The sequence below is a fragment of the Pelodiscus sinensis genome, chromosome 2 (genome assembly GCF_052426305.1).
Source record: "Pelodiscus sinensis isolate ZL-2025 chromosome 2, ASM5242630v1, whole genome shotgun sequence".
NCBI lineage: Eukaryota > Metazoa > Chordata > Testudines > Trionychidae > Pelodiscus > Pelodiscus sinensis.
Window position 1 is genome coordinate 244,990,276 of NC_143053.1, and position 14,946 is coordinate 245,005,221.

Below are 14,946 nucleotides of genomic sequence, written 5' to 3' on the forward strand. Positions count from 1 at the left end.
AGATGTAAGCAATGAAAGCAAATCAAACTCATTAAAAGTTCAATCAGATATATAGCAGTTCTGTGTTTTGGTCTTAACAACCAGGGATCCCACAAGTCTAACGCAAGGAGTGAATTCCACACAGGTAGAGCTTAACACACAAAAGCACCAGGTAACAATACAAGTCTGCCTGACACAGTCAGCAACCCAGTCAAATTCAACCACAAATGTAAGACGCTAACCAGTCTAACTGACTACAGTCTGCCCATGCGTAAAACAATGTAATACAGTATTTGGTAGCAGGTCAGGCAAAATACTAATATAACATTAAAATCAACCATTTGCCATAGCAGGAGCCAGTGGATATCCATTGAGAATGATATACAAGTCATGGCACAGGCTGGTCTTTGGTGTGAAATTCTGCAAACACTGGAGCTGAGATTGGGAAAGCGTAAGGAGGTAACAATAATCTATTCCAGAGGATATGGAGGCATTGACTGGAATGTCTAGGTTTCTCTAAGCATCTTTAAAAATCTCATGGTGGGGATTCCTCTCCCCCTCCCCCCCCCCCCACACCCTTGCTTATGGAAGGACTCTTATGCATTGATCTCACACATATATGATGGTGCAGAAGGTCAGTCACCTCCATGTCCCATTGCCTCCTCCCCTCTTCCATCCTCTTTGGTGGTTGTTCTGTGAAGCAAAGTTCTGTGCCAAGAGGTGGGATGGGAGAAGGAAGAACTGGCATGCCTATGTATCATTCCCCACTTCCAGTTTCAAAGTATCTCATCAGCTGGGTATCACATTATGTTTTCCACAGAGAGTCTGCTTTCAGCAGCAGCCAGAAGACCCCCTAGTAGCAGGGTGCTAATGCCACCATGCATGTGGGAAAAGTCAAGTGCAAGGAACCGGAGTCTGTGCGCAACACTCACATCATTGCATTCTTTAGGGAACAGCTTATAGAGGTGAATCTTTGGCCCTCACTGAAACCCATGGAAGTGAGGAGGTGCTCAGCACCTTGCAGGATTGGGCCTAGAGGTTGCAACTTAAGGAGCACCATACCTTTGTTTGTGCCTTACAGTGTACTATGCACAAATCAGCATGTTATGTAATTAAATAATATTATATCTGGATTTTAAATGGGCGGAACAAACTGTCTGAACCTACGCTGTGCATAGTTGGAAATGGTAATCAAAGCCCATGTTTTTATGGTCTCTTTCCTGTGGTAGGGGCCACCATGCAAATGGATCTCTTGGGGAAATGCATCTGGTTCTTCCAACCTCCAAAAAATGCAGAAGAGTCCCAACTAAGCAACAATCCTCTCTTCCCCCGTTTTCTCTTCTTGGTGGTGCGAAACAGAAAAGCAAAACAATTGAAAGGGCTTCCACAAGGTTGGGTGGCCTGCTTTGTGTGGAATGATGGTACTGTAATCGAATGGTTTCTCTTTTTCCTCTGTTCTTGTTTTTTCTAACAGTGCACCTTGTCCTATGTTGAAAATGCTGGGTATAAACAAGGAGCGCAACTCAGTCCAACCTGCTGAGATTTGTGCTGGCCAGTTTGGTGAAGGGGATACAGAGCCTTGGGGTGAGTTGAGGGTTCAACTGAGCCTGAAAGAAGATGGAGGAGATTCACCCAAAAAAGCACAGGGTTTCCAGCTTTATTAGGTATGAAAATCTAAAACCTCTCATATTTAATTTTAGAATGGAATTTAATGGGAGTACTTCCAATGACATCAATGAGTACGGAAGTCAGGCCCATAGCTCAATAAAAGGTGTTGTCTAGGATCTTAAAAATACCCCCTCAGTTAGCTGACAGGCAATAAGCTATTAATCTTTGTGACAAAATGATTTGCTGAGCTTTTTCCCATTTAGCAATTAACATCTGCTCCGAGTTCTAACTATTAATTACTAAAAAGATTATTATTGTATCTGCATCAGTCATTACTGCAGTTCTAAATATCAAATTCCCCACTCAGTTCCTGTTATTATTATGCAAGGAAGAAGGGGGCTTCTGAAAAAGGTTTTTTCCAACATTTGACCCAGTCTAGATGGGCCAAATGTTGGAAAAGCCTCTTCCTACAAAAGAATCGGAAAAAGGTATGCAAAAACCTGTAGTCTAGTCATACCCTAAGGGTAGACATGTCCTCATTTCCACCAATTAAAATCCAAATGGCTGAAATAGATATCATCATCATCATCATCATCATCATCCTTTGTACTTCTGTAGCATTTGCCACCCCAGTACCTCAAAGCACTTTATCAACATTAATTAATACAAACACCTCTGCATAGTAGCTAAATAGAATTATCATCAATGTTTTAACAGTTGGGGGAACTGAGGCACAGGCAAATTATTGGACTTGCCACAGTGTTCAGATAACAGTGATGGGCCATTGGGCAGCAATCAGAAAGGAAGAGATTAAACAAACGTTTGGTTTAAACTCAGTTCTCTTTATTGTCAGTACTTCTATTTTTTAGCCATGAAACTAATATTAAATAATTTCTCTCTTCTGTCACAAACACTGTATGTTATGATAAAATCTTGCTGTCAATCAACAAGAAAAATTTTAGCCTCTACTGCTTCACAATGAAATTTTTGTGCATTCGTGACAACCATCTTTCTATGCATGTCTGCCTTGGCTTTCTTTAATTTATTTTGTTTTATTCTGTTTGCTATCAGACAGTTTGCTATCAAATCTGTTTGCTAGCTGGTGTAAGAAACACAGGATGAATTTGAACATTAGAGGGAGTTGATCAGTGAAATCTTCATGCACTGGCTTAAAAATGTATCCCAGATGCACAAGGAGCAAAATTCTCCTATTTCCTATCCACTGTGGATTTTGCAGTTAGTCCACACAGAGCTTCTCATGATGGTAATCAGAGTTGTGTGGGAGAGGAATGTTCAATACTGAATAGAATTTGACAGCATGGATATATGAACAGTATAACTGTGTTCTAAGATTGCTCCTTGGATACATCCACCAGCTGCCTCCTGTTACACAGTATAAATCTAGCAAGAAGAAAAGGTCCTGCCTAGAAGCTGCTATGCACAATTCCCTCCTCTCCACATGTAAAATAAACACTATGAAATCTCCTCTTGTCTGAGCTTTATAGGTACATTTAGGAATTCTGGGTGGTTTTTTTGGGGAAGGGTTACTCACAAATTGTGGCAAGGGTTCAGTTTGGCAATCTTTTCCTACCGGTAATGCTAAAGGATAACAATCAGCTCAGGAATGAATGCACAGCACGAAGTTGGACAGAATGTACTTTTTATGCTAGATTTTATTCTGGGCTTAAAAAAAAAGCAAAACCAGAAATGGTGGCTTTTTAGACCACAGTGAAGGCAGAAGATATGGTTACTTGGTAAAAGAACAATCAAATGTTACCTCTTCCACAGGTGTTGCCATACCAGAATAGAGCTGTGATCCTCCTAATGCCACATGCAGTTTTAAAAAGCAGCCAGTAACCAATGCCCTTACAGTCAGTGGGCAGGGATACATGAAATAAACAATCTTCTAGAGCACTCAAGAGAACTGGGTTCTAGACTCAATTCTGATACTGGGTGACCTTAGACAAGTCACTTCACCCTCAGTTTCTCCATCTATAAAATGGGTTTAATGATACTGACCTTCGTAAAGTGCTTTCAGAGCTATGGATGACAAGCATTTGATAAGAGCTTATTATTAAGTGTAAGGTCCCAGTGCAGAGCCCCAGTGGGAAAAGGGGGAAAAAACCCACCATACAGTCAACTAAATATTGTGTTGGTTGTAAATTCAGTAACAGGAACCATGCAGCAAAAGTACTAATAATATGTAATGCAACCTAACAACGCATAGTATCAAGAGGAGTAGCTGTGTTTGTCTGTATCTACAAAAACAATATGGAATCCTATGACACATTAAAGACTAACAAATTTATATGAGCATAAGATTTCATCAGCAAAATCCCACTTTGTCAGATGCATGGAGTGGAAATTACAGAGGTAGGCATAAATATTCTCCTATCCTATCTTACTAAGTCATACGATGTAGTTTAATTTAAAAAAACCACCACCACTTTGGCACATGATTCTCAAGGGGAAGAGTCAAGCAAGTAGTACACAAATATCTCCCAGCTCAGTGGAAGATTTGTTTGCAGGCTGGGCATTAGGGGCCCGGGAAGGATTGATTACACTGAGGAACACTAGTGAGCAGAACTCATACTCCTCGGAGTAAACAAAAGAACATTCAGAAGTTAACAAATAGGCCTGTGTTCCTATCCTGTATTTCTACTGCACATATAGCAATGGGGATCTGATCCAGGAAAGGGGCTCATAAGTTGTATTGCAACACAAATAATAAACAAACAAACAGGTTGTCAATGACAGTTTGGCAAGTGAAGCCAACATGTTGCATTAGAAGTTTGGCAAAACGATTTTAAAGGCAGATAAGACCATTTCTATCCCAGCACCAGTAAGGGAAAAAACAAACGTGGGATGCAAAGTGGTGTATGATAAAACACCTTCTAAATTTTTACAAAAAATGACAAATCCACTAGATGGCACCCAAGATCAGTATGAGCTTCATTGCTTTGACACCTGGTAGATAAAAAACAGGGATATAGATTAGGGATGTTACATTTTGATTAGCTGACTAATCAAATAGTCAGTGCAATTTGCTGTTGCTACACCTGAAAGGCAAAAGCACTGCAGGGAGTATGGGGCCAGACCCCGTGCTCCCAGTGGCATTTCAAAGCAGCAGTGCTGCACAGAGCGCAGGATAAGCAGGGGACTCTCCTGCTGACCCTGAGCTCCACGTGGCACTGATGCTTTGAAATGCCACGGGGAACCCAGCATCAGGCTCCACACAGTGTTTCAAAGTGGCAGCACCACATGGAGCCTGGGGTCAGTAGGGGAATCCTCAACTGGTCCCGGGCTCCACAGGGCGCTGCTGCTTTGAAATGCTGTGTACAGCTTGGGACTGCCTAGCTGGCCCCAGGATGCATGTGTAGCCCACACATCTGGGCTATGTCTACACTCGCGGCTTCTTGCATGAGTAATATGCAAATGAGGCTAAGCGTGGAATATCACCGAGTCTCATTTGCATACCTAATGAGTCACCATTTTTTTCAGAAGAGGCTCTTGTGCAAGAAGGAGCGTCTACACTGCCCCTTCTTGCGCAATGCTGTTCTTCCTGAAAAGTAATAGGTGTAACAGCATTGCCCAGGAGGGTTTTTCTTGCGCAAAAAGTGGTTTTTCTTGCGCAAGAGCCTCTTCTGGAAAAAAATGGTGGCTCATTAGGTATGCAAATGAGACTCGGTGATATTCCACGCTTAGCCTCATTTGCATATTACTCATGCAAGAAGCCGCGAGTGTAGACATAGCCCAGATGTGTGGGTTACACATGCATCCTGGGGCCAGCTAGGCAGTCCCAAGCTGTACACAGCATTTCAAAGCAGCAGCGCCCTGTGGAGCCCAGGACCAGTTGAGGATTCCCCCGCTGACCCCAGGCTCCATGTGGTGCTGCCACTTTGAAACACTGTGTGGAGCCTGATGCTGGGTTCCCCGTGGCATTTCAAAGCATCAGTGCCACATGGAGCTCAGGGTCAGCAGGAGAGTCCCCTGCTTATCCTGGGCTCCGTGCAGCACTGCTGCTTTGAAATGCCACTGGGAGCACGGGGTCTGGCCCCATACTCCCTGCAGTGCTTTTGCCTTTCAGGTGTAGCAACAGCAAATTGCACTGACTATTTGACTACTGTGGTTACTGAGCAATGCAAGTGGTACCTAGACCATAGCAACAGTTAAGATCAAGAGACCTTTACAGCATGGGCTGGGAGCCAACTGGCTTTTAGCTCAGAGGGTAGAGGCTCCTATACTCTGCTTCAGAAGCCCCAGGTTCAAATCTGCCTAGTGGTGGTTACACATGCAACGTTTCACAGTAGCAACGCCATGTGGAGGGTCTGGGCCCAGGCTCCACGTGACACTGCCATCTTGAAGCAACTCCTCCTCTTCCCCCCGCCCTTCTACCTCTTTCTGATAGATAGCGATGGGAGCGGGAGAAGCGACTAGTCGACTACTGTGTTGACTGTCTGATAAGCATTTGCTTATCAGATAGTCGACTACTCGACTAGTTGTTCATGTCCCTACTACAGATAGTGGGTTCCAGGTTTCCCATTTGATTGAGCAGCTTAAAAAAAGACCAACAATCCCCCAACTGTTCACTCTTGAAAATAAAAACAACTATAGAACATCAGTCAGTCTCATCATAAAAAAAGCCCTAAAAACCTTCTAAAGATCAGTGGGAAATTTGGCAAAATACAAGGGATTTTTATCCTGAATCTACAAATATCTGAAGAAAGTTGAGATAACGGGAGGGAAAGGAAATGGTTATTATCTGCTTTTAATAAGATACCATGGAGCTTGCTTACTTCTGTCATTTATCACTCTGCACCAGGGGCCCAAACCTGCTTCTTTTATTCATGAAAGTAGTTTGATTTACTTCCCCAAAGATACCAATAGGAGAAAGGGCTGCAGATGGGAACATTTTTACACACCATTCATTCATGCCTTCACTTGAATTGTACATTATTGTCAAGGGCGCCTTGTCCACCTACCAGAAAGGGTGGCAAAAGTCCTCTGCAGCCCCTCAAGCTCCCATTCTAGATAGGGTAGCCAATTAGCCACAAAGTCTATGTACTGCAACCTATGCTCAGGGCAGTACAGCCGCTCCCCGAGTTACGAACACTTGGTCCGTAACTCGAAGTGTTCATAACTCGGATCCCATAGAGTTACATGGCAACCGCACTGTTCGTAAGTGCAGATCGCCATTCATAACTCGGATCTGCATTTACGACCGCTTTGGTAGTAATGCGGATGGTTGTAAGTGGAAGAGGTCATAACTCGGGGAGCGGTTCTATGGCCCTGGCAGTCAGAGTCTAAACATTCCCTGTTTTGTTCAGGGTAACACAGTCCACTGGCCTCAGTCGGTATACAGTCCCCCTGTATTCAGGGTAACACAGTCCACTGGCCTCAGTCAGTATACAATCTCCCTGTACTCAGAGTACTACCCTGAGTTCATGCACAGGACAGCCCAGCAGCCTCAGAGTTTATATCCAGTACAGCCCAGTGGCCTCAGAGTCAATATAAAGTCCCTCTCGGATCAGGGTAGTACAGTCCAATGGCCACAGAGTCCATATATAATAAACAAAGCTCCCTCACATGTGGGTAACTGAGAAGGGGGGTAGGAGAACCCTGGCCCTCCCACTCCACCGGGCTCAGGGCCCTGTTAGCAGTGGCACAGTCCACTGTTAGTTCAGCAGGGAATTCTATTGCAGCACACCAAGCTCTTGGGGAGCAATTCCCCATCCTACCCAGTTCTTATAAGAAGTCCTCCCTGTCTTCACATTCTGGTCAGGGGGCTTCTACTGCAGGCCCTCTGAGTCGGGTTGCAGCTGTTTGGTCCAGCTATGCTTCCTACTCCTACAGCACCTCCTTTCCCTGCAGCAGTCAGCCCTGACTGAGAAGCTCCAGAGGCTTTTATAGCCAGCCTCCAGTTGGAGCATGCCCAGCAGGATTGTGGGGGTGGGGCCCTCTCAGCCAGCTGGGTCAAGTTAACTCCTTCAGCACCAGTGCAGGGTTGATACACCCACTCACAATTATAAACTGAAAATGGACCCAAGTCAAACGCCCAACTGGAACGCCCCTGAACTTAGGGAAAATTCAAATATAATTGATGGTGGCTTGGGTCCATCTCTGTTGCAAACATAACCAGGATCCGCAGGAAATCAGCAAAAAAATCCATGATTTCCCTTGAAAATACAGTTTATGGGGAGAATTGAATTAAATTAATGTCATGTTCTTTAAAAGTGGTGACACTAATTGGCTCTCTTATTACTAAGGCCCAGCAGAGGCAGCAAGGGTTACATGAGCATGAAGGCTGAACTACCTACTCCTCCCTATATGAAAGGTTTGATTTGATGGCAAGGATGGTGGGTGAGACAGTGGAGGGAAGCTTACACGCGCATGGCTGCTAGGGCATACGTTCAGTGGAATTCACATTTAGAAACAGCAGGATTGAGATGGGCTAGGGTCACAGCTAATGAGGCCACCTATGCTCAAGCTGTGGCCACTGGCTTGGAAACGTGATCAGGCCCCAAACCCCCATCTGGCAGCATGCTAACAGGGTAGACAGACTGTCCCTTTTTGCAGCAGAGGTAGGGTGCACTGCACCTGAAAGGGCTTTGGGGGAAGGAGATGAGGGTCTTCTTTGGCAGGATTTGGGGCTGAGCAGCTTTTCAGAAGATTTGTCATTTTTACTGACTGCAAGCTGAGGTAAATGGTTTATTCCACTTGATTATTTTAAGGCTGGTAGCTAGTGAAATTCATGTGTTTGACTATTGGTGCTAAAGCTGCTGGGTGGTTATTGGAAGTTTAATTGCTGTCAAGGCGCTCAAAGCATTTACAAGCTCTTTGTTCATTAATGTCAAATCTAAAGGAATACAATAAAATAGATACTCTACTCTGAGGCAGCTGGTGGGTGTTTATGCCCCATCCCTGCCAGAACAACAGCCTCACTTCCTCATCCCCACCCTGGCTGATGAGAGAGTTCTGTTCTCTAAATGAAATCAGTGCTTTTGGGTTGTGCATCATCCTTCCTCGCCCACTCTCAGCCCACTTGGCTGGGATTACCTTGTTAACTGTACCCAGTAGAATTCCCTAAACCATTTGCAAAATTCCAAATACACTACTTGAAGATGATAAATTCCCATTCAGTAGCCCTAATCAAGGGATACATTTACAATGTACTTATTCCCCTATCACATCATGCAACACGACCCACTAGGGGAGGGGAACCCAACAACTTGTTACTTGCTCTACAATACGGATAAAATATAAGCTTGCAAGATCTACATATACTTACATAAACCGTCCATACTATGCAATCAAAACGTTGTATAACAACAAACAGAGCAATCCTACCAATTCTCTCCATTAAAATATCTTCCTGCTCCACCAACACATCATACTATGGGAAAACCGACAGGATTCTGACATAATTCAGTGACTCCTGACACTATAATCCTTTCATAATCTTCACTTCATACTGAATGAAAAAATGAAATCAAAATTATTCATCCAACACTACGGTTCCATCGCAGAACCAAAAAAGATGCAATATGCAATGTATATTTGATGTAGGGACGTAAAATCTCATTTAATTGGTTAACCAGTTAAATGTAATGTTTAACTAGTTAACCGATTAAGTGGGGGGGCTGACCAGGAAAGGGGGCACATCAGCCCATCTGGGGGGGAGTGGCCTCCTCACCTGCCACTGCCGGGCTGGAGCGACACCCCAATTTTACGTAGGGGCTGCTCCTGTGGACAGGTGCTGCCCCAGCCATCCAGAGCAACCCCTGTCCATGGTGGGACCGGATGTACCACTGGCAGGGACTGCTCTGGCCATTTGGATGGCTGGAGTGCCTGTTCCCTCAGCGCACATGGGCCCACCGCAGACAGGAGCTGCTTCTGCATGGCCAGAGCAGCCCCTGTCCACAGTGGGTCCTGCAGAGCTGGAGCAGCCCCTGCCCACAGCAGGCGAGGAGCTGCTCCAGCCCCTACTGGTTAACTGGACCTAGTAAGCCTTACCCATTAACTGGTCAACCTTCCACATCCCTAATTTGGTGGGGTGGACGATGAATGATTCCGTGGTGGTACAGAAGTGACTGGATTCCTAAACTGCTAATATAGAAAGTTTCTAATATTTTGGGGTATTTTAAAAATATGTGCAGAATACTGAATTTCTGTAAAGAAAACATAATAATGTTTCCTGGCTGTTAATTTGACATTGGTGAAAGAAATTCTCAATGTGAACTCTTTTTAACTAAGTGGGGGAATATACCAAGATATCTTATTGACACCACATATGAACATGACCAGTATTTTAAAGAAACTAAACATGATGTCTGTCTGTCAAGCTGAGGTCTAAATTGTGCTATGAAGTCAGGGTCTTTATTGTCAAGTCTCAAAATCAGAGCAGTCTTTAACAGGAAAACGAAGGCCCTGATTTTTAAAGGTGCTTAGGTGTTGCTGCACTCACCATCACAACACCTAACCAATTCAGGAGCCTAAATCACATTTTCAAAAGGGACTAATGCATGCAGCATCTAAACTGCATTGAGTCAATGGGATTTATATTGCTAAGTACTTAAATCCCTTTTGATAAGCTCCTAAATCATGTAAATATGATACTGAGCACACCTAAATACCATTAAAATTGTGCTGAAGTGACTAAATTCTGTCATACTTGAATTTTTATATAAAATATTATAATAATTGCTCTCCAGGAGATAATTATAAATACTTTGTATTTCTCCTTTCCTGTTATATACACAAATATATTGAAAAATGTAAAACCAATTTTGGGGCCACATTGTGATACCCACTTACTCGTGAGTGCTGGCAACTTATTCATTGAATATTTACTGACTTTAGTGGGGTTTCATGTAGAGGAAGGTAATATAAAATATTGTAATCGACCACTTTACAAAAAGGCATCTAACATCTCTCCTACTCCTCCCAGTTTGTCTCCTTAGGTCCTTATGCTGAAAAAATGTATGCACATGCTTAAATGGTCACAGGATGCTGATTCACTAAAGCACTTAAACCTGTACTTAATTTCATGCATATGCTTAACTTCAATTGAAGTAAAAAAAAATCCCACTGAAGTCAGTAGAACTTAAGCACATGCTTAAGTGCTTTGATAGATAACAGGTGAGTAGTGTCATTGACTTTAATGAAGCTATTCAGGGGCTTAACATTAAGCACACTTGCAAGTCCTTGCAGGAGCTGGCTTGTAAGTATGCAAAACACTTATTATCTATTTGGACACTCTATATAGAACTAATAAACCAGTGAATGAATACAATGTTTAGCAAAAAAAGAGCATTAGTTTGAGAATTGCACTTGCCATATTTTATTAACAACAGCAAAGCATGGACATATTGCAGTTTCTCTCCTTTTTTGCTGGTGAAAATTTGCACATATGACTAGCAGCCAGTATAGCCTTCAAAACACACCAATTTATGTTCACTTCCCAGTTTTTAGCTAAATACACTATTTTCCAGCCAACAACATGAAAACTGGGCCCTCTCTAGGAAGTGGACTACTCTTACTTCTTCCATGGTATGTGTTCAGTTGTGCAACACACAGTACAGTGGAGGCTGCACTGAATGTTGGACTGTGGCACAGAATTGTTACAGGCAAGCCATTAGTTGTATCTTGTTTTACTTGGTAGAATTTGAAATGTCTGTGTTTTAAAATGAATACTGAATTAGAGCTTACCCAAAAGGTATTTTGCTGAGGACATAATATGCTGTATACGAATGCCGATAAACCTGCAAAAGAAAACAATATTAGTAATGTAATTTATGTTAATGGGGCTCTTATCAATGCAAAGTCTAGCATTTTTGGCCAGGGAGCTGTTAGGAATACTTTGTACTTTGTTCTGGAAAGGAACAATAAATTAATTCACCTAATGGCAATGTGTTATATTCACCTCACACCTTGTTAAAATGTTTGGCAAACTGTATCCATCCAGATGCTCTGTGTCGTTGCCATGGCTACCAGGTCTTTGATTAAGGTAGGGGCACATGCTCCCAACAATGGCTAAATATAGAGCAATCATTAATGAGGACATCTTGGTCACTTGGAGACAGGTTACATGGTTACACACAATAAGAATATAATATACTCCCTGTTTTGTTTCTCCTTCAGCAGAGAATAATACTCACTAATGTCAGTGAATGCTGCAACATCCTTTCGAAACCATCAGAGGAAAACTAATTGTCTTTGGGCTCAGTACAAACTTAAGCTCTATTTGACCCTGAGAGATGCTGAATAGCATCTTCAACTCTCATTGACTTTTCTGGGAGGTGAGGGCACTCCACACCATCAAATTAGACCTTTAGAGAAGGGAAAAATTATTACTGATTTATGGACTGATTTTAAGTGAAAACTGATTTGCTGAAGGGATTTTTGATTGCTCAATGGGAGTAATGGGTGCCCAAGACCTGTGAAAGTCAGGCTGCTAATTTTGGTATGTACATATAGATTTAGGTCTCTGACGTTAGGCATCCATGCTTTCAAATTCCGGTCTTTTGCTTAAAGCACATTAAAATGTCAACATTTACCCCCATATACCATCTGATGGCATCTGGAATACAGTGTACTACTGTTATTTCAATTTCTAATTTATCTAGTCTCCAACATGGCTTGTAAAGCACTTGAGCTTTGTCGTATGTTGAGAAAGAGGGAACTCTTGAAAAGTAGCCCATACACAACATTACTGTTTTCTCTCTAAGGCTACATCTACATTGGCAAGATTTTGCACAAATATTTTTAACGCAAGAGATTTGCATTAAAATATTTGCGCAAGAGAGCATCTACACTAGCATGTGCTTTGCGCAAGAGACGTGCTTTTGCGCAAAAGCATCCGTGCCAGTGTAGATGTTCTCTTGCGCAAGAAAGCTCCGATGGCCATTTTAGCCATCGGACTTTCTTGCGCAAGAAATTAATGTTACCTGTCTACACTGGCCTCTTGCGCAAGAACACCTGCGCAAGAGGGCTTATTCCTGAGGGCTTATTTGCGGCCGCTTTTGCGTAAAATCTTGCCAATGTAGACACAGCCTAAGAGTTACCTATTATCTTGCACAAAATTTTCTGACTCTTCCCACAGCCCTACAGATAACCTAACGGGTGACAGAAGCCTTGACATGACCATCACACAGACTTATTGCTTTGCTTGATTGTGATGACACAGCCAGGGCCATGGAATACAAGATATTGTTATAGAATTGTAGAGAAGCAACCGCAGAAATGAGTTTAAAAACTGACAGCATTACTTAGCTGCTTCCCATCCCTTCCCTTTCTTCTTTACATTGTTCCTTGTTTTGTTCATGCTGTAGACACTGATTAATGGGAGAAAGTCAGATAAGTTAGGGCTAAAGTGTAAGTTTCATTATATCAATGACAAAATAGATCAAACTATAATAATAGAAACGCTTTGTGAAATTTTTAAAAAAGGAAAGCATGAGGGCCAACATCTTGCTTAACCCAGTAGGGATTGAATGGGAGGTCTTCAAAGCTCATAGAAGAATTTGCTACAACATGAGCTAGCCAGACATGGATGGTTTGCACAGACACACCTCCTCTATGGATCAGGCAGAGAAAAGGACATTTAACACACACTGATTCCTGGATTCCTAATGCAGACACTCCTTCCTAGTGATCGCAGCCTTGTGCTAGTACTTGAAAGCTGGTGAATAAAAGAGGAAAGTAGCTGTCAGAGTGTAGGGGGATCTGTCTCCCAAAAGCTGGAGGTATGACATTGGATGAATATCTAATCAGTTACAGGTGACAATCTGCATCTTCTGTCTTCATTCATTCATTCATTCATTCATTCATTCATTCATTCATTCATTCCTTTACAGACACAAACTCCTTGGGGAACAACACAACATCACATCCTGTTAACCTGTGTTAGATTTCTGGGTCTCTGATTTACTTGATAGATAGGTACAATCACTTGTAGCTTAGATAACTACCTCATGGTTACACACCTGAGAAGGCTCAGGAATGCAAATGATTTTGCTGCAGGATGGCATTTATTTATGCTCAACAGGAACCCTCTACTCATCTGAGATGATGTCCTCCAGCCCTTAATTTCATTAAATTTGAAGAGGACTCCTCAAAGGTCATAGAGTTTAAACTTAGAGAGCTGCAATGTGAGTCTGAAGATAACATAGTCCCCTAGGTTTTATTTCAGTGTTACCGAAGAAGATATAAACCTGTTATGATTCCCCAAAGGGAAAGACTGAGAACAACACATCCCAAATAAAAAGGAGAAACATTGCATGGAGCCATGCAGTAAAATCCTGGCACAGCTGGGCTAGAAAGCTTTTCTGAAATGTCCGATAAGATTTTTCATGTGAAGTCCGACCAAAGAGTCCTCAAAATAATTCCCTTTATACCTGTGTTTAACACTATAAAAACACACTGAGCACTGTTCATCCTAAAATTCCATGGAAACACTAACACTCCTACAAAACCTCTAGGAAGGGGGAAAATTAAGCAGACAGATAAAGTACAGGGCCATAAGAAGGGTAGGTCAAGCAGGGTGCTCGCCCTAGGTGCATCATAATCAGGGGCACAAAGACACAATGGCTACGTCTAGACTGGCATGATTTTCCGCAAATGCTTTTAATGGAAAAGTTTTCCATTAAAAGCATTTGCAGAAAAGAGCATCTAGATTGGCATGTACGTTTTTGCACAAAAGCACTTTTTGCGGAAAAGCGTCCATGCCCATCTACACGTGCTTTTGCGCAAAAAAGCCCCGATCGCCATTTTTGCGATCGGGGCTTTTTTGTGCAAAACTGATTTCAGACAGTAGGAAGTCAGTGTTCTTGCAGAAATTCAAGCGGCCAGTGTAGACAGCTGGCAAGTTTTTCCGCAAAAGCAGCTGCTTTTTCGGAAAAACTTGCCAGTCTAGACGCAGCCAATAAATAAAAGTAATAAGCTGCAAAAGTAAAGAGCACGACGTGTGCTAACCTAAGGAAAAGGGGTGCATAATTAATATTTTGCCCTGTGTGAAAGAATATCTCTTTATGGTGCTGCTGGAACATGCTTTTAACATAGGCAGGTTTTTAGGCATTTTGCCTCCTGCTCTGTATGAGGACCATCCTCCATATCAGAAGATAGTTGAAGTACCAGCGTGAGCACTGACACGCTCATACCAAGGAGATGGAGAGAAGACGTGATGCGGGCGGGGAAATAGCCAGGAAAAGGCATTGGCTAGTGCTTTTTCCTGTGGTTACTATAGGATTCAGGCAGAGGGAGCAATGCTACACCAATTAGCACTGTCTGAGGCAAAGGGGTTTTCAAGGAGACACAGCAGTTGAGAGGGTAAACTGGGATGAGAAAAATGCAAGTGGGAGG

General features: G+C 42.7%; 1 protein-coding gene across 3 annotated transcripts in view; it reads right to left on the reverse strand.

The window, feature by feature from the left end:
• Nucleotides 1-14,946, reverse strand: part of DPP6 (dipeptidyl peptidase like 6) — a 771,331-nt gene that overhangs the window by 193,098 nt on the left and 563,287 nt on the right. For all 3 annotated transcript variants that reach the window (XM_006129324.4, XM_075922771.2, XM_006129323.5), the window contains exon 6: nucleotides 11,296-11,348. In XM_006129324.4, coding sequence (XP_006129386.1) covers nucleotides 11,296-11,348 — 53 coding nt within the window. The remainder of the gene's footprint in view (nucleotides 1-11,295; nucleotides 11,349-14,946) is intronic.